Raw genomic sequence first — 25,414 nt, 5'->3', positions numbered from 1 at the left:
AGCCCATTTGTTGCCATGTTTTGTTATAACACAGCTTGATTTGTGTACATAACCCACATAGGATATATTTCAACACTAAGTATCTTAGGAACACCAAAAAAAAGTGTTAAATGAATCCTGTAATTATTGAGGAAAAGTAACCATTTATAGAGTATGTGTTTATGCCAAAGAAGCTATCATACATTGGCGACATTGATTCTGGATCAGACCCAAAACGCTACTGTGTTGGAAAGGAAAATCCCAAATGAGATCTCCCTAGTATCTAAATTGTTTCTCCTATACTGCAAAAGCAGATCTGTCTCCGGCTTCTCGGATGTTTCTCCTGCACTCTAAAAAATGCTGGGTTGTTTCAACCCAATTTTGGGTCAAATATGGACAAACTGATAAAAATGTAATTAAAAAAATTAACCCAACGGCTGGGTTTGTCCATATTTGACCCAAAATTGGGTTGAAACAACCCAGCATTTTTTAGAGTGTGGAAAAAAGGTTCTTAATCATTTGCCTGTTCGTGAGATTAAATGAGATCTCAATGTCTCTTGGGCTATAAAGGTCAGAGATTTTAATATTAAGTAATATCTTAAATTTCTATACGTTGTGTCTATTTATGTATTTTTTTTTTCACCTGCTTTTAATTATTTTTGGATTTTTATATCCAAGTCATTTTAGAAGAAACATCTAAGACTTACAGTAAGTGGATGTTTAAATGTAACAGACCTGAGAACATGAAACCTCTCCTCTGGTTACAAAAACCTTACTAATTGAGATGCAGTGTGAATATTTAGTAGGCCCTTAATAGTGACCATGCAGCATGTAAGCAATTTGATTAGAAAATGTAATTTTTATGCATGCTGCACAGTAGCTGATGATGGAGATGATAGAGACAGATGGAGCTCAGTTTCTGTGTCTGTATAAGAGCCGCAGCCTTTCAACACAAGCAGGTTTAACCAGATCCTCCAGGTAAGTGGTCCTTTTGATTTACTATAACCCAGCTGTTTGTAAGTTTGTAAGTAAAGAAAGAAAAGTAAAGAAAAAGATAGAAAGAAAAGTAAAGAAAGTAGGAAGGACACATGAAAAGATAGCAATGAGATTCTATGCATTTTTGAGTTACAGTTCAAAAACGGACTTTCTCTTGGCTGACTCTTTTTCGTCATATGGACAAATTGTTCTCGTTGCAAAACTATGCTGTTCCAGGAAAGTAGGCAATGGAATGCATTTCTTGAATTCCGTAATGGTGTCTTCTTTTCTAAACATGCATTAGACCAGGGGTTTTTAACTCTGACCATCAAGGTCAACTTTCATGCATTGCTCCAACCCTAAACACACCTAAACACGCTAATCAAGATCTTCAGGTTTAGAAAGCTACTGGCAGCAGGTGAGTTGGTTCAATGTTGAAGATAAACTCTGCAGGAAAGTTCAGGAAAGACCACGAGTGCCAGAGTTCTCCAAACTCTTGTGTTTTTTCCATTCATCCGTCCTCGTCCCTGCAGTCGTGCGGCGCCTCACATTTTTACTGCATAAACGCTGTGTGAATGATCCTTTACTGTTTTTTTCACTGTCAGTGGAGCTACGAAATCGTAGAAGCCTATTTCCATCACATATGCTTTGTTAAATCATAATTATGACATACAAAGTCAAAATTATGACATGCTAAGTTATATTTATGAGATGAAAAGTCGACTTTGTCAAATATGAGATGAAAAGTCGAAATGATGACTAAAAAAAAGTCTCCAATATGGTATGAAAGGCTGAAATTATGACATGCTTTTGACATACTAAATCAATTTAGAACTTTATTTCAGAATTATGAGATTAAAAGTAAATTTAATCTCATAATCTTAATCTCAATAAGATTATGACATAAAAAAGTCATGATTATTTATGACACACTAAGCCATTCACAGTCATTAAGATAAGAGGTCGAAATTATGACTTTCTATCATATCTATGATTCAAAATCATAATTATGACCTTTTAATGTCAGAATTGACTTATTGATTTAAACATTTAAACTTAATATCATAATTCTAAATTCTAATATCAAACTTAATATCATTCTACTTTTTTGATCAAAATTTGACTTTTCATCCCATAATTGTGACTTATGTCATAGTTTTGACTTTTCATAATATAATTTCTTCTTTTTATGTCATAATTATACAAAAGCATGATTTTTTTTTCTTATGTGGTGGAAATAGGCTTCCATGAAATCATGTTTAGATTTAACCTACTGTGCCCTTCAAGTGGAGACAGAAATGTATTATTATAACTACGAGTTCTGAGCACATGAAGGACCGAGCATAGTCGAAATTTACGGGTGGGAAACCTAGAGTTCCAAAGTTGTGATGTTGAAAGGAGTGAGTTGATTTGAAAGATAGATAATATATGCATAATCTATATAGAGATCAGTGGGCAAGTGTGTAGCAAATTATATTAATCACTCAACTTTCACAGTTTGCATTACATTTAGTTGTGACACCATGTAAAAATAAGTGATAGAAATTTTCATTATTTTGAATTCAGATGTGGTTATTTGGATTAAATGTTCACGCAATATTTATGACATGTAATAACTAATGCCCGACTCCGAGATAAGAGTTTCCCAGGTGCACTTGAAGGCATATAACAAAACCCTGGAAACCACCCACAGCAACAAGCCACAGTGAACGTGTGCAATCATGTGCTATCACCACTCACATTTCACAATAAAAGCCAAATCCAGCTTAAAATGACTTTTAAATCATGTTGCTTAGTTTACTATGTCTATATTTGTGATTTTTAAAGTCAATTTTTCATTATATTCTCTGTGGTTCTCCATATCCCCCTAACAGACATCCTGATACCCTGCCAGCTATAATGTCTCCTCTGTATGTGGTTGGCATGCTGGGACTTTTGATGAAGATATCAGCGCCTATGTGTGCCCCCACTGAGTACACCATTTACATCGAGAGACAGGAGTGTAATTACTGTGTGGCTGTCAACACCACCATCTGCATGGGCTTCTGTTTCTCCAGGGTAAGCGTGTGCGAGGACAGAAAGTGAGGAGGCTTTTGTAGAGCGCTGGATCCAAGGAGAGACGCTCCAGCGTGCAGTGAAGCTGGTTTTATCAAAAGATGATATCTGTCACTGTTCTTCTGTGGAACACAAACGGGATTTTTCCATTCCATTTAATTTCATTTTGTGTTCCACAGAATAACAAAGATCAAACTCTCTTTGAAGTAAATGTTTATTTTTGACATCTATTGTTCCGCGAAGAACCTTTAAAGGGTTAGTTAACCCAAAAATGAAAATTCTACATTTTCTGTGTAGATGGCACTATTGTTGAGTTAGCAGGCTAGCCTTTTTGCCTGTGTTTTAGGTTGATGTTAGTAAGTTTTATAGAAGACAGAAAGGAAAAACTGTACATTTTCCAGAAAGTATTGATGATAGTGAGAATGATAGTGATAAAAGCAGTGAGGGTGATAGAGATGAAGAATATAAATCATAGATTGTTGTGGAAGTCAGGCATTTGAGTATATTATCATATGCCAGTTCGGAAGATGTGATCCAACCAGAGGTCAGGAAAGACACCACTGTCTATTGGCCTCGCTATTCACTGACAAGCAGGGATGCTCTAAAAATGAAGACTAAACAGGTCAAAATCCAGTTATACACTGAAACCGAAGTCTTGTTGATTTTCACTTGTGCTACAATTGGTTTGGAATTCCAAGAAAGAAACAATGTTAAAGATTTGTTTGATGTTCTTTTTTAAACACTAAGACATGGGTTCACTACTTTCCAAGTTACATCCGAATTTGTGTCAAGTTTTTCACATTTTCACATGTGAGTTCCAAATGAAATATACTAGCACAATGGGATGTTAATAAAGCCTTTTGATTTTTTTTTTTTGAAACACTGAGACCTTTCCACTATTTTTCAGACAGTGAAAATGCATTTAGATGTGTGTGACGTTTCAGAAAATGTGCCAAAATTATTTACCCTAATAGGACAAAGTCAGTTATAAATGATGGCATCGCAAAAAAGGTCAAAGGTCAGATTTTGGACATTTATTTGTAGCCTTAAATGTATGTAAAATATAAAGTAATTAATTTTTTTTCTAGCTGTGATCTCATAATTAGTCCCAAAAATGTTAAAAGGGTTTAAATGTTCTTTACACTAAGAAAAAAAAAAGGAATCATTCAATAAAAGTAGGGATGCATTAATCGAAATGAAACCGCACGTGATTTGGCAAAGGCTGTGATTATTCTATGTGCAGCTTGTCAGTGAAGTACGGCTCTGTGATCAGTATAGTAAATGCTGCTCCATCTGAAAGCCAGAGGGCGCTCTCACGCAGACACTCCAAATATGCCCCGCCGCAGAAGTACAATAATGCACATCATTCCAGGAAATCCCTATGGGCGTTACACTATCCCTGTTGCTGAATAAACGGAAGATTGAAATGCTTTGATTGATTTATTAAATGTTGTGTTTTGTTGGACAAGAGGTCTGCACGTGTTGCTTTTTCAAATGCACGTTATAAGCGACTCAAACTCGCAGCGCTTTCAGATGGGGCAGCATTTACTACTGATCAAGGATCGCATAAAAAATAATCGCAGCCTTTGCGAATTCATAATTGCAATTATCCAAATCGGTTTAAGCGCGATTTCCATGTTAATTGCGATTAATCGTACAGTTCTAGCTAAAAGTTTCTTTGATGAACCAAAAGTTTTCTTCTATAACATCGCTACAGAAAAACACCTTTTTTATTAACCATTCAGAAATGTCCTGCTGCATGGTAAAGGTTGTAACTTCTTCCCGAGTGTCTACATCTGTGTCCGACTCCAGTTCAAACATGTAAGGCTGAACACCGCAACTGACAATTTGCCTGCGTGAGATTCTCCAGTTTCGTTGTTGCTGTATCTGAAGCTCGTGGAGAGGCTCCACCCTGCTCTGGAAAGGAGGCCGAAAGCAGCAGCTCATTTGCATTTAAAGGGACTCACACAAAAGCGGCGTGTTTTTGCTCACACCCAAAATAGGAGCAAATTCAAAAAGCTATAATAAATTATCTGTGTGGTATTATGAGCTGAAACTTCACAGATGCATTCTGGGGACACCTGAGACTTATGGCGCTTTTCCATTACCAGTACCAGCTCAACTGACTCGACCTGCCTCGCCTCGCCTCGTCTCGGCTCGGCTCGCGTAAAAACGCTCCATTTTCCATTGCAGATAGTACCTCCACAATAGTACCTGGTCATCATAGCGACGCGACACACACCCGCTACCCACACACACAGGACAATGGAGGAAATCGAGTGTATGCTGTTTTACATAATATTAGTAATGGGTATATCACGCAATCTCTGGCCAAACTATTTAAAAATGTCGGGGTTATTCAGGATACTGCAATGATGACGCAGTGAATAGTGACGATTCTCTCTGACCAATCAGCATTCTGCCGTGTTTCACGTCACATTTTAGTATCGCCTCAGCTCGCTCAGAACCTCGCCGAAGGTGATACGAAAAAAAGTACCTGGAAGCAGGTACCAGTACAACTTTTACACAGTGGAAAACCAAACAAAGTCGAGCCGAGGCGAGCTGGTACTGTGTAGTGGAAAAGCGCTAGTATATTACATCTTGTGAAAATGGCCATAATAGGTTCGCTTTAAGAGTTTATGGATATTGGTTTAAGAGTGAGTAAATTAATTTAATAATTTTAATTTTATTAATTTTAAGTAATAAACTGGTATATTCAAGATCATAACCTAAAATGTTTTCTGAAATGATTTGGCAATTTGGCTAAATATGCATCTCTACATTCGTCCTATAGGACAGTAATGTGAAGGAGTTGGTGGGTCCTCGTTTCCTGGTTCAGAGGGGTTGCACCTATCAGGAAGTTGAGTACCGGACGGCCATCTTGCCTGGCTGTCCTTCATATGCAGATCCTCACTTCACCTATCCAGTGGCACTCAGTTGCCACTGCAGCACCTGTAACACACACAGTGATGAATGTGCCCACAAAACCAGCAGCGCTGCTAGGAAATGCTCCAAACCTGTCCGTCATCTGTACCCCGACCCTGAGGAGAACTACATCCAGCCATATTGGGAACAGTACGAGTAACGTTTGATAATTCCTTGACTAAAACTTCAATTAAAACAAAGTGTTTGTGTTGTAGAAGTTGACTGGGGGCAATTGTTTGTTAGATAATCATTGAGGAAACCTTATGTGTAACTCATTATGTTTTCTGTGTTTTATATCAAGCATCTGAGGTCTTTAAGGAGGCCAAAAAAGGTGTGGTTTAATGGGGTTCAAATACTTATGCTTTTATGGATAATAGACCTTCTGCGAACTTTAATGATGCTTTGGTGTTTGATCGGCACTGTCTCTATAAAATATTATCTTCCATAAATATGTGTTTTATCACTATTGCTAGTGTTTATGGTTTAACAATGGATGTTTATTGTTATACTGAATTATTCATCCAGTTGGTTGTAAGGACAACGGCGTGTCGTGCTAATGGATCGAACAATAACTAGAGGCTAAGCTAATTTCAGTCACAGAACCATTTATGTTTTGGCAACTTGTTGGCTAATTCATATGAATTTCTACAATCTCTTTTGTACGTTTGTATGATCTGCTTAGGTTTAGTGGTGAACCATCATGCCTACTTTTTCAAAAAAAAACTCACATTTCCATACAAATCACATAATACAAATTCATGCAAAGTTGCTAATATAGTTACAAAACCGACTGAAAAACTAAATGATGATAGACAGGTTCCCCAAACATTCCCCCTGTCTGCCATCAGTCATCAAAGACAGTCCCACCTTAAAAGCATATCATTGGCTGAACCAATGTTGCTTAAGTTAGAGAACCATTTGAATACTGATTCTGAGATAGTGCCACTTGGTAAAACATTGTTTTGCCTGAATGTTTTTCATTAAAAGACCTGCTTTGTGTTGAACCACCAAACAGTGTCATTGACTTTTAATTGTCTCAGAAGTAGCCGGTGTGTTTGTGTGTAGTAAATGAGCAATCATTGCTAGACAATGCGTATTTATTTAGAGAGGCAAATCGCTGTGGGTTATTTATATTACGAATTCAGAGGATGGTTAACCCAAGTTTGCATTACCGGTAATTCTAGTCGTTATGTTTTTATAGGCCATATTGTATTTTATGGGTAATTGTAACCAGGCGTTAATATGTCTTTCTTTTGTGGCTGTCACGCAATAGTATATCTTTTTTTTTTTTTTTTTTTATGTGTCAGAAAATAAGGGCTACAGGGGAGGGTTGGGAAAGAATTGCCTAGAGGTGGATCAAGGACTGACACCATGGTTACATGCTTGGGGTTCATAACAGGACAACACGTGAAATATGCATGTTCCGCCTCTCAGTCCGTGTCCTAACAACCAGTACAAACAGAACCTGCTCCTCTTTTGAAACAAATTTAATGTATTACATGTCCTATAATTATGAGAGGAAAAAACAGTGTGTCCTTTTGTTCCGGTCTGTCATAATGATGTGTAAGGATTACACAACAGCATGTGAAGTTGTTCTTCATCTTTCAGCTGTTATTTCATTATTTCTCCCTGTTAATTTCCCTTTATTCACATGTAGAGACGGCCATTCCACTGTGATCCCCTTTATATTATTCAAGGATTCCTGTCGGCTTGCTCACAATCTGGCCAATCGAATTAGAATGGCGCAGATGCTTTCTTGACAATAGCGCATGAGTCTGTGTTGTGATAATCCAATGCCCTGATATAATAATACATCAAACAATAACGCTGGTGGAATCTGGCTGCTCAGCAGTCTTTTACAGGGTCGGTGGGACTAGAATACCTTCCCCATGTGTTCAGTGTCCAGTGGAATTTTTTTTCTGCCACATTCCTCCTGCTAAAACTGGCTAGACTTGAAACATAAACCAAAGGTTGAGAAGCCAATGGCTGAATTTCAGGGTTGTTGTTGCTGAACTTCAATAGCGCTGTGCGTTCAAATCGAGTCATAAGATACATTCCAGTCTTGTCTTTGATGTTTATCGTGACCTAAAACTTTCAGATGTCATTCAGGTCTCAACAAGTCAGAAGCTCTTTAAAAAAAAAAAAAAAGAAGACGAGCAGCATGACAGAAAAACACAACCGTGCAATATAATGAAACAACTTTGGCTTTTTGTATCTACATTAGATCAGGGCTGTATTTTTATCAAAAGCATTGTGAGCTAAGTTTATCATAGAGAGCATTGCAATGGTTCTTGATCTACTTAGGCTTACGATGCTTTTGGGAAACGCAGACCTGATCAATAGCCGTGGATCACATGCTATGAGTCAATGAGCTAAATAAAGCTGGTACTGTGACTGATAACCACCAGCTGCATGCCTGCTCATTTTAATATAACACCTGCGAGTTCATTGTGTGTTATCGGACAACTGTTCGCTTAATTTAGAACTGTATTTCAACCTCAAAGATTAACACTGATCTTTCTGGAGTTTCACTTAATCTCAATGAGAAGAAGTGTTGTTAGATTAGCAACTTCCAGGTATTTGCCTTCATCGTGATCTGTAGAAAGAGGGTGGCGTAGTTCTACATCTCTTAATCACAGTTAGGCTATACTTAGACCAAACAAGTATACACTTTGCCTCATGACACAGTTTATAAAAACAGGGTTTCAGGTGAAAAATAGAAGCTTTTTTTGCAAGTTGAATGTTTAGCCTACCATTAGCATTCTAATGTTAATCAGGGCAATCAAGAGAATTAGCAAAGTGTCTGTGAAAGTAGTTTCTGTGATTGCTAGAACACTCTGGAAAACAAAATGTACAACTATTTGTTTATGTTTTTGTTATTTGTTATGGTATGTTTTATGTTTATTCATGCTGACGATAGATAGATAGATAGATAGATAGATAGATAGATAGATAGATAGATAGATAGATAGATAGATAGATAGATAGATAGATAGATAGATAGATAGATAGATAGAATACAGGATATTGTGGCATACATTTAGTTTGTAAGGTGTAAGCAATGTCTTTCTCCTATTGATGTTGATATTATTATTCATGCGTATTATTTTTAGCACAAACAACTATTATTCTGTAAACGCGTCACTGAACTGAAACACCCGTAGCTTTCCATATGGCTGGTGTAATTTGACACCGTGTCCACAAGGCACCCTCTCATAGGAGGAGGTCCTTAGAACTGAGTGACGAATGAATGTGGGTATGCAAATACATTGAGGCCTGATTGGACACGTGCATTTACACCCGGCACAAATGGCCCGCCTCCTATTTTAAAGCTGAAAGGAAATTTCCATAGAACCATTCATTCAAATTTCTCCGTTGTGGAAGGTTCTGGTACCGATACTCATTAAAACATTTGAACGATTTCAGAGGTGAGTGTTTATTTAGGAAAAAGCCTCAACCAGCTGTATGTTCTAGTTGTTACATAGAAGTTAAAATATAACATAGTAGAGATATAAATGTTTTGCACCGACCAAACGTTTATTAGTAATATCAAGTAATTTGACTCATAATATTTGCAGTGGTGGAGGTGTGTTCTTTTAAGTGTTTGACTTATTTAAACCGGCTTTGGTGTGTTTGGCAACTAACCTGCAGTTTAGACCGTTAGTTGAAACCGGGCAATTCATTCATTTCCGCTTTTCTAGAAATTTCCTTAACAGCCTCGTAGTTTTGAATTTACCGCTTTTTAAAAAAATTAATTGCATTAGATACTTCATTGTTTTGTTGTTATTACTGTATTTTTCTATCTTTACTGCTACAGCCACACACAAAAAAACATATATTTTAAGAATAGGGAACTGTGTTGTAAAATAACGAAGAAATAACATGCAGAGTCTTCAGTTTCTTTGCAAGCCTGAAGCAAAAGCCGTATGTTAGAGGAATGTCACTGAAACATGTCAGGTCTTGAGTAATCTTGGTAAATTCTTGTAAAGTGAATTTGAACCCTTCTTTTGGATCGACTCTTTTCTAACCAGTTCACAAAACTCGTTTGAATGAGTTGGTCGCGATTTCTGAAGCAGTTTATGGAGTCAATAAGAAATTCCATTATTTATAAATTATTAAACGTAATAAACTGTATGTATATGGTAATGACTATATTATAACGGTTTAGAACATTTAATCTGCGAGATGTTGGGGACAACGTGAGGTAACGTAAAAGAACTGCCCGCTCTTTGTAAGAACCTATTCGCGGAAATGAGTCGGATTTTCACATTGACTAACGACCGATATCTCTATTCAGCAGAGCAGAGATCTAATAACACTACACAAAGGCAAAGCCAAACCCTGACGGAACTGAACACATGCGTACAGGGAGGGCAGGCGTGCTAGTAAACATGCGCGCGCACCCACACTAGCCGGAAGTGAGTGAGTCGTGTCATTTGACCTTTATATCGGTCAGTGTTTTGGTCAGTGGATTAAAGCGTCATGTGTTGCGTGGGAAGAGCTTAATGACAGTGAGGTGTAAGTTATTTTTTCCGGTTGTAGAGGACGTGCAGACAGGCTTATATACGGTATGTCAGTCAGTTAACAGTCATCTCTGTGTCTTTACTTCCAGGTCTCCGCACTCGTGGTCTGTAACAGTTACTTCCTTCACTGATCACTGCAAGAAGCTCTTATCAAACTCTCAAACTTTATCCGAAGTTTCATAATGTCTCAACAGATCAGGTACAGGAGAATATTATTCATTTATATACATTTGAACGTGTTGTTATAATAATAATTGTTTCTGGGTGATTTCTTCTGTTGAATGTCTATTTGATGTTAATGAATTGACAAACACCATCTTGAATTTATTGAATTACCTTTAGTTAAATATTTTATAAACAGAAAGTGTGTATATATTCATTAATCGATAAGTTCATTAATATCAAAAGGGTGTGTGTGTGTGTATAATGCCTTTTTAGTGAATTTGATAAAATACCTCTTGAATTCACTTATTTTTAAGTTTTTTTTTGTTTGTTTTTTAGGAATTTTGTCAAGCACTTTAGTTGTATATTTTAATTTAATATATTTGTGTTTTTTATGTCTTGGGCATGCTTTCATTCTGACCTCTTTTTGTTTGTTTTTCCTCTAGCCTCCCTGCCAAGCTGATTAATGGTGGTATTGCTGGCATCGTTGGGGTAACTTGCGTGTTTCCCATTGATTTGGTTAAGACCAGACTTCAGAACCAGAGACCAGGCCAGCAAGTCTACAAGAGCATGTAAGGGCTTACCACTTTTTTTTCTTTAAGCCTCTCAATGCTTAAATTCTGTTACTTTTCCATTTAAATTCACAAACACCATTTTAGTGGTGTTATAATATACTCTTGTTTGAGTCATGGCTGTGCGCCAGACCCCTTACTTTGATTTGATAAGCTGCCTTGCATAGGTAGCTAATCCTAGTGGAATGTGATGCATGGGCAGGCGTTAGTTGCCGCCTGACATGATGGTTTGGCTGCTATGGTCACTGCAAAGCCTTATAAGGATTAAAGCCAGACCGTGTCCCATGCATGATGCAAACACATAGTGAACCGAGAGCACATGGCTTTTGTTGTTAATAAAGGTTAATTTGTGGAAACCGGTAGACTGGTCCATGTTAAAACATCTTGTTTGTCTTTCAGGATTGACTGCCTCATCAAAACAGTGCGATCTGAGGGATACTTTGGCATGTATAGAGGTAAGATTCACTCATTTATTTATTTATGAGTGCCTGTAAATATATAGTAGGCCTTTTTTAGATTAGTATAGTTTCTTAAATGGCATGATGGGTACATCTGAATAGACTTGAGGAATCCAGTCCATATGACTTTGGATAATGAACTAGAATTGGTTGGCTGGTGATAGTAAACTCAAACATTTTTTGTGATTTGTGGCACTTAAAGCAATATTTAAACATTTTCCCACCGTCTGAACAGTCTTTAAAAAAATAAATAAAGAGTTGAACTAAAAATCAATACTTTAGAGTATACTTTGGTTTGTAAAATGGACGCCCTATCAACGTATTACATATCCCTTATTTTTAACCCTCTGATGCATGGTGTCCACTATAGTGGCATTTTAACCATTCAGGGTGTGATGTTACATCCAAACCACAATGGGGTGATTTATATTTACCCTTAGCCATAATTCTACATGACTGTCCATATTCATGACCACGTGTATTAAACATAGCTCACGAAAGTGGTGATGCATCAAGTACATTTACAACAATATTTAGCAATATCTTTTCATTTTAAATGGGCCAATCTTTCAAAATGCTAATTTTATTTTAAATTCAAGAAAGTGTTTAAATAATTTGGGAATGATTAGATGCTGTTATAAATTCTTAAAACATGTGATTTTAATATTTAATGCATCAGAGGGTTAACTTTAAGCAAATCAAACATGTTGTAATTATTATAATTGGTAGATCGGTTGTTTGGCTTCAGTTATTCAGCTGACAATATAAGTGTCCTTGAAGAGTGTTATCTGTAGAGTTTGGAGGAGATTGGAGTCGGTGTTTTGTGCCGGGTCTCCATTTCTGTGAGGAATGCTGTTGTTTGCATCTGTGTTTTTCATGTTACAGACATGGGTCCCCGCTGGCATAGTGAAGGCTAGCCGATAAGGCGCAGCCGCGCTGGAGGCAAATCATTTATCATGGTTCTTACCCACTCTGCTCTATTACAATTAGGCACCAATATTTTTGTTGTTGTTTTTATTTATAGTTAATTGTTGAATCATTTTGATATTTACTTTTTTGCTTGTTTCTTTGTAGATTTTTTTTTCTTCACTTTTTTTCTTCACTGTCCTTGCTCTTGTCTCATTCAGTACTAACCCATCTTGCCATGTTCTGTTAACATCTAGAATGTTTTGTTGGATATTATCATCACTTATGCTCAGTATCTGCTTTCTTTTTTTTTTAAGATCAGTCTGATCATGTGAACAACGGCTGTTTCTTTTAAACACAGTTGTATCTTAAAACGACATGGTCCTATTTAGGGCTGGGCAGTATGAACACAATCTTACATCACTGTAAATTTATTTATCACAATTATTTTGACCTGAATTCAAGTAAAATCATTTTATACATAAACAAAAACAGGCATTATTACATGATTATGTAATGTAGTGAATCGAATATGTTATAAATGAGTGTTACTTTTGAATGAATGTAATCTTATTTTCCTTTCTTTTATATGAATTTAAACTTAATGCCAGACTTATGCATGTGTGAATTTATCAGTGTAAAACAGATTCTTCACTTCATTTAGGCTATCACTTCAGTTTAAAAAGAAGACTCAAAATGCAGTGTATTATGAATATAATTGTCTGCAACATTTGAAGCTGTTGTAAAATAGCTGTGACTGCACATTAGTTGATTTATTTGATTAATACTACAGTTAGCACATGCAACACGTCAACTACACATCAACAAAGCTGTCTTCTCTGGAAGCGGTCTGTCTGCAGATTTAACGCTGCATAAACAATAGCAAAATCTCACATTTCTACCGTTGTACTGTATATACCATCATACTGCACAACCCTAATGTCAGTCTCTTTCTGGAATGTGCCTGCATTCTTTTCTCACTATATTGAAAACTCTATCTTTTATTTCTATCCTCTCTGTTTGTTTATATAGTTTTTTTTATTTTTCATTTTGTTCACATTATGTAAAATCCCCCTCCATCATCATCTCACAGGTTTCTCATAAGCTTTTCTTATATTCTTAGTCTGTTAGTGGCATTTTTATCTCATAATCTGCTTGAATGGTACTTGATAAGGTCATGTTGTAGATTTATCTCTGGTTTGATGGTGGTGGGGAATGTGTTTGCTGATCTGTGATCAGTTGTGGTGTGGTTTTCATTAACCCCTTGTTTGTTTGTCTTTTAGGTGCTGCAGTTAATCTTACACTGGTCACTCCTGAGAAGGCCATCAAACTGGCAGCCAATGACTTCTTCCGGCACCACCTCTCCAAAGACGGGTATGTTTGCTACTGCTACACTTGGTGCTGTTCAATATCTGTTTTATTTAACAATTACAATATAACATCTGTGCTGTTATATAAGCATTGCCTTGTTTGTTACAGGAGAGGGCTGACTGTATTTAAAGAGATGTTGGCTGGATGTGCTGCTGGCATGTGCCAGGTTGTCATCACTACTCCAATGGAGATGCTGAAAATTCAACTACAGGATGCTGGGAGATTAGGTAGGATTTCCTTTCTGTGCTTATTGGAGCAGTGAAATCTAGTAGGGCTGCTCTATTATGGCAAAAATAGTAATCATGATTATTTTGGTCTATATTGAAATCACGATTATTTTTATATGCAATATTGTGAAAAGACTTTGATCATAAGTAATTTTAAATTGTGAAATTTCACAATTACTTCAACATAAACTAATACTAGGTAAACTAATAATAGGTTAACTAATGTAAGAAAAAGGTCCTCATAATAATTACACAAGACGAGTAAATTGTTAGCAATACAATAAAAACAAACTAATTACAAACAAAACTGAAAAAAATACAACAGTGCGAAATTTCGAATGAACAAAATAGTTACTTTTTTCAGGAATATGTACAAACAGTGGTATTCAGATAATATATAAAACAAATATAATCATGTAATACAACACGTCATGTAACATTGCATAGTCATACTGTACACATTAAATATTGATTAATTAAGCTTAAGTTATTCAGTCAAGATCAGTGAGTGATTTTTCCTTTGTCATTTGTTGTTTTATTATCTTTAATGACAGGCTGCTGCAGGTTTATTAGGCTGCAGTCACTTTAAGAGCTAATGCACGGATCCAATATACTGTTACACACACGTTCTCTTTCTTAACTGTGTACGTTTACTTAAGACACGACTCACTTTTTACATGAATTCTCTCCAAAAAGGATTGTTTATCCGTTTGTTTATCCACATTCCGCACACAGAAAGTAACCTGGGGAACAGTGTCTTTTGTGCTTAATGCCCTTTTAATAACCGTTTAATATCAAACATGTCCCGCAGTTTAGCAACAGTAGACTGCATTTTACAACACTCACTTATTTGGATGTCAAGTTTGGGCTTGTAGGCAGGAAGAAAGCGCACTGCTGTGAAGGAGAAGGAAGGTACGCTGGACTGAATTTGGCAGTGGCACAATAACCATTTAACTTTTATCTTGTTTTCATAATCGTTAAAATCCGAAACCGAAAATCAATTACAATCAATTGTATAGCCCTAAAATATAGTTCTTTATTCTGATTGGTTAGTTGCATCAATTTCTTGTCCATTTATTTTGGTGTGGTAATGTAGTTAGTAATTATTGTAAAAAATAAACTCCATCAGCATGGGGTTCTGATCACCTTGTTGGGGTTATTTAGCAATAATGATCAACATTATCCCTTATTAATAATAATAAATATAAAGTGCATTATAAAATTAAATGTATTAAGTAAATCCCAAAGTGCTACATAATAATAATAAAAAAAATATATATTTTTTTAGTTATTACTCACTCGGAACAACTTTTCTGATCGTTTTTACAGCCGCACAGCAGAGAAAACCAGGCATCATCCCTCCCAATAGACTGGCCACCACAAACACAGTGCTGAGTCGCTCCTACAATGTGATACCCAGCACCTCACACCGGGCCATATCTGCCACCCAGATCGCACGAGAGTTACTGCACACTCAAGGCATTCAGGGGCTCTACAAAGGACTTGGAGCAACTCTATTGAGGTAATGCATTGTAAAATCTTTACTGTGACTGTTAAATGCAAACATTCACAATAATGAGAACATAAATGCAACTTTTTGTTTTCTCTTCTTCTCCAATTTAGAGACGTACCTTTCTCGATGATTTACTTCCCACTCTTTGCAAATTTGAACAAGTTGGGTAAGCCCTCCTCTGAAGATGCGGCACCATTTTATTGGTCATTCATCTCTGGATGTGTTGCGGGCTCCACAGCTGCTGTTGCTGTTAACCCATGTGATGGTAAGCTTCTTTTTTTTGTCCTCTTAAGCCCCATCTCGTTGGTACACTTTTAAATGGAAATGCACATGCTCACCTTGTATTTTGTTTTTAACAGTGGTTAAGACCAGGCTGCAGTCTCTGAACAAAGGAGCCAATGAGGAAACCTACAGTGGCATAATTGACTGTTTCAGGTGATGCATCAGTCCCATTACTTGTTTTAAATGTTACAATTTAACTGATTTGTAATTCTGGAATGAGTATATCATCTACTGTGTGTGACCTTTGCTCGTTTCTTTGTTCCTACAGCAAGATCTTCAGGCGAGAAGGGCCGTCTGCATTCCTGAAGGGAGCGGGTTGCAGGGCTCTGGTCATCGCGCCGCTGTTCGGCATCGTGCAGGTCATGTACTTCATCGGTGTGGGAGAGTTTATCATGAGCCAGTCCCCTCTAAAGCTAATCTCTGACTGAACAGACACAAATACCTCTGAGTCGACCAAGACTGTGGCAGCTACACATCCAACTGTACATTTACAAGAAAAGATAAACATTAATCAAGATGGTAAAGTTGTCGAGAACGACAACGGCTTCTACTCTGGTTAAGTTCCTGTGAGTTTATCCAGCCTTACCGCACTTCCTCGATGGTTTACAAGCTTCTTTGATGGGCTGTAGCCAACATTTTGCACTTGTTGGTAAGGATATGTCTGGAGGAGAGCGCTTATGATGTGCTTACATTTTCTAGAAGCAAATGTGAAAGTTTCCCCTCAATGAGGAAGACTGGTGTTGCTGTAATGACACTAATGTTTTTGTTGACTTTTTCCCCCATCTATTCACTTTGTACAATTCTTCTTGCATTAATACTTGCTTTGTCTGTCTTTTTTCCAACTCAGAATTCAAATATTTCTGTTACTGTTTTCAGTGTCTAAACAATTGGGTTACTTAATGTTTTGAAGCTTTCAGACCTTGTAACTCTAAATTGTTAATAGTTTTAGGAAATGTCATTGGCTTTTATTCCGTTGATGAACATTCTCTCCATCTTGCACCATTTTGGGTTTTAAACTGATTTGGGTAAAGTATGTGAGGTGCAGTCTAACATTCAGGATTATCTTGATGGTTTCCTAAAACAGACCAACATTTGATGCATATCGTATTTATGCAATATTTTGTAGACATGCATTGTATTGCATTTCCTTCCGTTACATGGCCCAGCACATGTTACAACTGTAGCTTCCTGAGATTTCTAATCTCAAAGCGTAGGTCAATATTTTCAGGTCATGTGTTTGCCTTAAATGAATACAATGGACAAACTTTTTGCAGAGTTTGAGGGACCCAGCCTTGAACAAAAGGCTATATATTGAAGTGCTATGATGCTTTGACTACAGTATTAACATCTACCGACAATGACACTTCAGTGCAACATGTATTCATTTCTGTTCAATGGAAATGGTTTTATTCAACATTGCAAAAATAAAAAAGCAAATGTATACTTGTGAGTTCTGTTTTAATGTTGTTCAGGGTTTATTGACCTGTGACCATATTTTCTCATTTCAAAGCCATTTACATGCAACACAATGCTATAAAAGAGTAAAAAAAAAAAAAAACTACTTAAATTGAGGAACTACAAACCCAAATGTGCATATTACTGGAACTGCAAACACGTTTATAATGGGGCTTTGTCAGTTGTAAAGGCACATCAATCAATAAAACGATTAGGTCATATTCTTGAACAGAAGACAAACAATGGCTGAAGAATTTAGATATAATTTTGATTTGGCTCCTTTTGTGCAATTTTACAGTAATATTGCAAATTACATTTGTTGATCTCCCTAAAAGCTCTACAGATTCAAAATCAGCCAAGCGAGGAAGGTAATGTGCATTAACCACTTAAACAGTGACACTTGGAAAAAAGTAAAAATGAATGAAAACATGTTTAAGAGCAGAACATTGAGTTTGAAGATTGTTTCCTCTCAGCAGTAACTCAATTTTTTACAAAATATATATTTGCTATTACTGCTGTAATATTTATTACATTACTATTTATCAACATTAAATTACTACTGGCAAGATTTAAAAAAAAGTAACCTAATTAGGGATTTATTACTTAACATTAACCAATGGCCTAGACAATAGCAGCAAACTCAAAAGGTTCCAGAGAGAGAGCAAGTCTATATTTTGATGTACAATTATGAAGCTAATTGTTTTTCTTTGGAATATCATGCACTCATGAATCTTTCACAATAGAACCAGGAAGTGTTACTAAATAAAATAGGTTTGATTTTGAGTTCATGCTGACTTTAGTGTGACAATCTGCGTCAGAGGTCATTAATCAGTAATCACACTCTTCCACTCCTTGGCTTCATTCAGTATCTATATGATGTTGCAAAATTACAATAACCAAATATTAAATCACCAGCAAAACACAAACATATGACCCATTATCTATTAGCACAGAAAACCTGGTCTACTTCACACAATAAATAACATGAAAATAAGTTGATCAATAAGAGGCATCAGAAAGCTTATTTACATCAGTAAGAAAATGGCCAGTTCACTGTGAAAGTCTGGACCGAAGAAGGACTCAAGATGTGAGAACTCTCTATTAAGCGAGAGCAAGTTTGAAAAAAGAGAGATGTACACTATGTACCCCTTGTAATGATTCAGTGATAAAGACAAAAGAAATGTAAATGTTAATTGGGTTACAATAGCAGTCCATGCAGTGGTCATCTTCAAACAATGCAAGGATCAGAAAAGACAAACAGAATGCTGTTCACAAAACAGTACCACAAGACCCACACTGCCTCATGGGAGTTCCTCCGCCCTGCTCCCAAGCCTGACTGTGATGGTCCGATGAGGTCGAAGAAGGTGGGCTTTGAAACAGTCCAACTGGGCGAGAGGGGAACTGTGAGGCGCCTAAATAACTTCTCTGCTGTTTCGAATGGCGCAGCAAAGAACCATGCTGAAGATCATGCCAATGATCTGTTAAAACAGAGGAAATCTTCAGATAATACAGGCTAGTGTTCCCAAAAAGCATTTGAACACTTAAGGCACACTTAAGCATTACATAATATCAAACCAAGTGTCTTTTCTATACTAGAAAGCTAAGCTCAACTTTGACTTGACTAAGCATAACATTTTGCAAAAAGAAGTTTGTTGGTTTCATATTCTTACCATTATTCCAGCAATGCCAATCCCAACGTATCCAATTATGAAGAGTTTTTCATTGAAGAAGTCTTCGATAGCTTTAATGCAATACTTGAAAGCATTTAAAAAGAACATTAGATGAGTTTGGCAAACTGATGTTAGAACAATATATAAACACAACATCTGTTCGCCTCTACTGATTTAGCTCTTATAAAACGAATAGCTCTGGCTCTGACATCTGATTGGACGAGCCACCAAAGCTGTTGTAAAATAGCAGAGATGTGCACACCATTTATAACTAATAATTATTATTATGATCAATTAGTTAATTGAATATTAGTGTTTTATATCACATCTTCGTTGCCAAAAAGCTTTGCTGTGTCGTGCATAAAAATCCATAAACAATGTAAAAAAAAATCATTGTAACGCATAACCGTATTTATGTTGATAAAAAAAACCCAAAAAAAACTAGATGGAAATGCCAAGATTGCGTATTTCGTTTCCACAGTGGCTTCCCTGATCATATCTTACCAACCCAAGACTTTCGAACGGCAGTGTATATTCACACACACACACGCACACACACACACCTGAATAGTAGTCATTTTTTATAGGCTACAGCCATTGTAAGCACTGTTAACACGCTGTTGCGGTATCTTCTTTCTAATGTGCTTTGCTGATTGGGATCAACTGACAGTATGAACTTCACAACTGAAGCACAATGTGACATCATGTTTCTCAGCCGATCAATGTGCTTTCGTGACAGCTATAAATAAAAAACTGGCGCCTTTGTGCCCCTGTGGGCTTATCGGATCAAGTGACTCATTGGACATCTTGCCGCTGTCTGCTTCATTTCTCTCTCTAAGCCCCTCTTACCTTCTCCCTCCACTGGTCTGCGGCCCTCCCTCCCTTTCTTTACCCCGTGCAGAGCAACATGGCTGCCACCTACGGGTCAGTGTCAGAACTGCTCATCGAGTATGAAAGATGTCCTTATGACTAGGAACTATCCTCTCATTCCTGCGTAATAATCAAGGAACTGTGCATATTGGCATAGAACATATTGGCCTAGAAAATCTCAACTTTTCATTTTCTGTTGGTCTCAGTACACGATGTAACTACAGAAGAGTCAAGTTTTAAAGAGGAAAAATATCAAAACTCTTTGGTCATTTTTTTGAGAGAGATGCTAACGGTCTAATCAGATTCAATGATCTATGCTAAGCTACGCTAAAAGTGCTACCGCCAGACCCGGAGATCGACAGAATGGATTCGAAAACGGTAAAACTCAACCGTTTAACTCTAGGGGAGTTGGAAAATGAGCCTATTTCCAAAAAAAGTGGAGTGTTCCTTTAAAAGCAACGCAGAGAGACACACCACAATCTCAGTGAATCAGAACACATCTGATATTTAATAAACATGTGGAGTGGAATTTTGGACCGATGTAATTTAACTGTGGGTGGGGGTAGCACGGAAATCGACAAAATTTCTCATTACTGTTGCACAGTATATATTTATTTTTTATTTTTTATAAAATAATGAAAAATAATAGAGCTTCGTGGCCTATACAGAAATAATTATGGATGGCAAATCATCTCAAATCACCTGGCATTGAAACGTGTGTCAAAAAGTAATGTTTCTCTTCAACTAATTCAAGAGATTCCAAGCAGATGAAGTGGCAGAGGTGCATTTTAACTTACCGTGTTAGGACTGTCTTCATTGCACAGATCAGGAGGGCGAGAAGATTCAGTGCCACAGCACTCCAGCTGTGAAATAAGGACAGACATTACATCCACACAGACACTATGGCCACAGATCATTTACTAAATCAAATGCTCGACTGACCACTTTGTGATACATGGAGGCAATAGCAGTCCCGTTTTCATTTTCCAGAGTGGACTCATAGTAGTTTTGTACATCACTAATGATCTAGAAACACATGTGTGAGAATCAGGTCATTATTGCATGAAAGTTTATTTCATATTTATGCTCAATAAAATGGCTGACACGGTGCATGAAATACCTTTTCCTTATTCAAAAGGCCAAAGACTCCGGCAGCGACCTCTGCCCCAAAGATCACCAGAAGGCAAGCAAAAAACTACAGAAGAGACTTCACTTTAGTTTTTCAATGCTAATCGCAATTCAACAGGTTTATCCTTGTATTGTTCAATGTGGGATTTTATTTGGAAAATAATTAGTAATAAGTAATGCAATACTTTTTAGAGAGAGTGATTAGTACAGTAATACAGAAATAGTGATTTTCAGGGTATTTCTTCATTTATTGTGGCGTAGTTTGTACTAGCGGTGTTCACGGGTCCATTTTGATCCGAAAACCCGACTTGGTTCGAGTCCAAACTTTGACAAGTGCCTCGGACACGGGTCGGGTGTGATATTAGTAGCCTCTGGTCTTGGGTACTTTTAAATATATGTGCTTTTATAGATATAACCTGAGAATACCCGAATTCTTTCAAAATATGCCAACTTTTCATTTTTCGTTTTGGCCGTCAAATCAAATCAAATCAAATTAACAAAAATGAAACCATAACTGTATATTTTGGTGTTTTTTCTCAAACAAAACAATTAGTGAAAACAGCTAACGCAAACGTTTGTAAGCTACAAAGACGTGCATATTTTTAAATCTACACCTGCCGTGGTGTTTCTTATTTGTTGTCTCTTATTTTGGTCCGTCATACCCGGTGGAAAAAGTCCTCACTCAACCACTACGCAGGGCATCGGGTTTGAAAAAAAAGGTCTCGGGTCTCAAGCCTAATTTTATCGGGTCAGGTTTTTCTTTTTTTAAATGAATTGATGCACATCAGGTTTGGGTAAGAAGTGATTTGAGTCGATTCGGGTCAGGTACAGATCTTAGGACCCGAGAACACCTCTAGTTCTTACCCACCGATCCCAGAAGACACTGTGACTCTCTCACGGCCCCAAAGCAACCGAAGAACCCCACCAACATCATGACACCTCCTGCTCCGATCAAGATGTACACCGCTGCGGGGAGAACAGAGTATTGCAATGTTGACAGTTAGTCCTAGAAAATCCCAGCGTGCAGTTCATTATATGACCAGATGATGGCAGAACATGAATAGGAAATACAATCATTTTTAATTTCAACTGTAAAAGTGCTCATATACAGATGACATATAAATGAAAATAATGTGGACCCAGGTGTACTTTTAGATGACTGAGAGTGAAAGCAACTGATTCTAATTTTATGAAGGTTCTGTAGGCATTTCCTGACAGATGGTCAAAATCAAAATCACCCTGTGTTGGGTACTTTCCCACTCAATGTAAACTACAATCCTACACAAAAACACAATTCTTGTGTTTTGCATGTCCTATGCAGGCCAGGGAAGTGAGAAGTTTGAGAATGGGTGAATTACGCCTCCTCGCATATCTCCAACAACCAGTGTCAAAGGCCTCGGCTCAGCAGAAACAGTCTTTGTGTGAACAACACATACAGAGACACCACAACACAAGCTTAACCGTTGCTGAGGCCTTAATCGTATTTACCGGCATGATTTTATTTTTCCCAAAACAGTTAAGGGCAAACCTTACCCTGCAGCCGTTTTCACTGGTCATCTCGATCACACACATGCAGTATATACCGGTATATATGCATAAAATGGCCATATGTTCATATGTGACGAGTCGCACGGGTATATCTGTGGCAATAGCCAACAATACATTGTATGGGTCAAAATTATCGATCTTTCTTTTATGCCAAAAATCATTAGGATATTAAGTAAAGATCACGGTCCATGAAGGTATTTTGTAAATTTCCTACTGTAAATATATAAAACATGTATTTTTGTGAGTGAATGCAGCACAATCGTGAACATAAATGCACAACTTTAAAGGCGATTTTCTCAATATTTTGATTTTTTTGCACCCTCAGATTCCAGATTTTAAAATAGTTGTATCTCTCTCAACCAAATATTATCCTATCCTAACAAATCACACACCACGTGATAGCTTATTTATTCAGCTTTCATATGATGTATAAATCTCAATTTCGAAATTGTGACCCATGTGACTGGTTTTGTGGTCCAGGGTCACATATAAAGTATAAACCGCCTAAAACACCCTAGCAATGCACAACAGTTGCACATTGTGGCAGCGGGTTTTGCATGAGCAAACAGCACTCTAATTCTCTTTAGAAAATGTGAAACTGTAGTTAAAGACATAACATTTCAGGTCTATTTTGGAGATTCATGATTACGGGATCTTCATATCTTGTTGTCATTCTCCTCTTCCTGCCAATTATCTCACCATAGCAACAATTCAGCCACCCCAGACGCAGGGCGCTGACACGTCTGCTGTGCCACACTCACTTGAGACCGCCGTTGCTAGGATGGCACAGTCTGCCTCGCGAACAACTGCTTTCCCTTGCCACTTTAGACAAGCTAGAGCCATACTAATTAATGGAAAAAGATCAACTAGAGCGAAATCTGAGGGCCTGGTGAAGCTAAACGCAGATAAATATGCTACAATCCCTGTTGTTTAGTGGCAGACTATAAATGAATAGCCAACTGTACATAGCCGTGTACACAGGTTTACATTTCAGATATGACTCCACTGACATTTCCATCCTCGAAGGAGTCAAAAAGGCCAAAAGGCTTGCCAGAAAGCACAGAGCTGAAGCTTTGCCGAGGTTTTATTAAGGCTAAAGGAAGACAAGCATCACAACCCACAATAATTGATCCCCCAGGGAAAAAATAATGTTGTTTTCCGAGGACAGAACAAAGGAGGTTTGACACGAGTCCTCTGTGAGTTCAGCGAGCTAAAAACACCAAGCCTCCTCTACTCTTGACTTCCTAATTGCCAAATGGATGGAAAACAAGCTGACATTTCATATAAACAGCCCTCCTGCTCTCCTTATACTATAAACACTGAACATCTCTAAATGGGCAGAGAGCTCTCTCTTCAACATGCCAGGACTCAGTCAATTCATTACTTGACAGCCCGGAAAATGGGCAATTGTTGTTTACCAATGATGCAAGAACATCAACAGCAAGAAGATGAGCAAATGGAAAGCCTCGAGTCTTCTGCAAAGATGTTTACAGAAAGATCACATGCTGTCAGTGTCCACTGGAATTATAAATGCATGATATAGCAACAGCTATGATGCGTAGACCCATAACTAACCTTAGCACTAGATAGAGTAACATAACTATATCGTCTAGGAGAAGGACGGCACTTTATATAACAATGTATCCAATTATCTTATTTTATAAATTTAAAAAATACTAAATTAATATATATATGTGCAAAAATTAACTTTAAAAATGTGGTATAATTTTCACATACAGTATAAAGTACATTTTTATAAAAACATTTCGCCAGTAACTCTTTACTAGTTTTTAATAGTCTAGTCTTTGAAAATATGAAAAAAAGTCTAATGTTAAGATTTTAGCTCGCTCAAAAAGCCCAATCATCCGTTTACTGATGCATCACAAATCTATTTAAACATATACTTAGATGCAATAGATTTTAAAACTTTTTCCCACCACTTATATGACTAAAATACAGGTGAAAGTTGAAAAATTTGAATATGGTGCAAAAGTTAATTTATTTCAGTAATTCAACTTAAAAGGTGAAACTAATATATTATATAGACTCACATGCAAAGTGAGATATTTTAAGCCTTTATTTGTTATCATTTTGATAATGGCTTACAGCTATGATTTTGAATTTTGTTTTGTTTTTCAAAATTCAAAATTTTGAATTTGGGTTTTCATAAACTGTAAGCCATAATCATTAAAATTATAACAAATAAAGGCTTGAAATATCTCACTTTGCGTGTAATGAGTCTATATAATATATTAGTTTCACCTTTTAAGTTGAATTACTGAAATAAATGAACTTTTGCACGATATTCTACATTTGCGAGTTTCACCTGTAAGTGTAATTTACATCTGGTAAATACTGCATATATCTGAAATATCTTTAGTTAAGAAGTCTGAGTTAATAAATAAAGAAAATATCCGAGTTGTGTTTCATACGGAAATAAAATATCCTAGTGTTATATATAATATGTGTTTTTGCTGAAATCTTCATCTTGCTTCCTGTTTTTGTCTCCAGCATCTGCTGCATTAGCTTCATAGCACATAGTTGTTTGCCAAGTGATATTCTTCTGTTACTGGGTAGAAACTGTTTGTTCCAAGCATAAACATATTGCCAGGAAATGCTTGTTATATTATGGTGTAGATGAATCCACAGAGCATCTCTCACTTCTTCTTTTTTTTTATTATCGCTCTGTCCTGTCGCCGAGACATCATTGAAACGTTTCTGCCTTAGGATATACCAGTGTTGATCAGCTTCAGTGTCTGGGTATCTCAGCATATGATGTCAAGACCCAGTATTGG

At 36.9% G+C, this 25,414-nt stretch overlaps 3 protein-coding genes across 4 annotated transcripts in view; 2 read left to right on the top strand and 1 right to left on the bottom strand.

Moving 5' to 3' along the window:
* Nucleotides 1-749: 749 nt before the first annotated feature.
* Nucleotides 750-6,943, top strand: tshba (thyroid stimulating hormone subunit beta a). Its single transcript, XM_079627531.1, has 3 exons — nt 750-957; nt 2,829-3,012; nt 5,804-6,943. Exons 1-3 carry the CDS (start codon nt 863-865, stop codon nt 6,092-6,094), a joined length of 570 nt encoding a protein of 189 aa, XP_079483657.1. The 5' UTR covers nt 750-862; the 3' UTR covers nt 6,095-6,943.
* A 2,300-nt stretch (nt 6,944-9,243) lies between these two features.
* On the top strand, nt 9,244-18,749 carry slc25a55a (solute carrier family 25 member 55a). 2 transcript variants are annotated; one of them, XM_079627265.1, is made up of 10 exons: nt 9,244-9,362; nt 10,547-10,656; nt 11,066-11,191; nt 11,591-11,646; nt 13,839-13,929; nt 14,035-14,153; nt 15,483-15,675; nt 15,777-15,931; nt 16,026-16,101; nt 16,217-18,749. In XM_079627265.1, exons 2-10 carry the CDS (start codon nt 10,640-10,642, stop codon nt 16,374-16,376), a joined length of 993 nt encoding a protein of 330 aa, XP_079483391.1. In that variant the 5' UTR covers nt 9,244-9,362; nt 10,547-10,639; the 3' UTR covers nt 16,377-18,749. The 2 variants fall into 2 exon arrangements, with proteins under 2 accessions (XP_079483391.1, XP_079483392.1); XM_079627266.1 differs by lacking the exon at nt 9,244-9,362 and adding an exon at nt 10,281-10,452.
* tspan2a (tetraspanin 2a) overlaps nt 18,744-25,414 on the bottom strand; it is a 22,094-nt gene continuing 15,423 nt past the window's right edge. Inside the window, exons 3-8 of the mRNA XM_079627268.1 lie at nt 21,940-22,037; nt 21,064-21,138; nt 20,886-20,969; nt 20,741-20,806; nt 19,074-19,157; nt 18,744-18,881 (exon numbers count right to left, since the gene is read on the bottom strand). Coding sequence (XP_079483394.1) covers nt 18,816-18,881; nt 19,074-19,157; nt 20,741-20,806; nt 20,886-20,969; nt 21,064-21,138; nt 21,940-22,037 — 473 coding nt within the window. The 3' untranslated portion in view covers nt 18,744-18,815. The remainder of the gene's footprint in view (nt 18,882-19,073; nt 19,158-20,740; nt 20,807-20,885; nt 20,970-21,063; nt 21,139-21,939; nt 22,038-25,414) is intronic.

This window comes from Phoxinus phoxinus, assembly GCF_949152265.1.
Source record: "Phoxinus phoxinus genome assembly, chromosome: 11".
Taxonomy (NCBI): Eukaryota; Metazoa; Chordata; class Actinopteri; order Cypriniformes; family Leuciscidae; genus Phoxinus; species Phoxinus phoxinus.
The sequence above is the reverse complement of the archived record's forward strand: the minus strand, read 5'-3'. Positions and strand labels throughout refer to the sequence as shown.

Coding starts and splice junctions, on each gene's coding strand:
- tshba (XM_079627531.1), top strand. CDS start 863: ATGATGGAGATGATAGAGACAGATGGAGCTCAGTTTCTGTGTCTGTAT. Junction 958..2,828: donor GGTTTAACCAGATCCTCCAG/GTAAGTGGTCCT, acceptor TCCCCCTAACAG/ACATCCTGATACCCTGCCAG. Junction 3,013..5,803: donor TGGGCTTCTGTTTCTCCAGG/GTAAGCGTGTGC, acceptor TTCGTCCTATAG/GACAGTAATGTGAAGGAGTT.
- slc25a55a (XM_079627265.1), top strand. Junction 11,192..11,590: donor CAGCAAGTCTACAAGAGCAT/GTAAGGGCTTAC, acceptor TTTGTCTTTCAG/GATTGACTGCCTCATCAAAA. Junction 16,102..16,216: donor GGCATAATTGACTGTTTCAG/GTGATGCATCAG, acceptor TTGTTCCTACAG/CAAGATCTTCAGGCGAGAAG.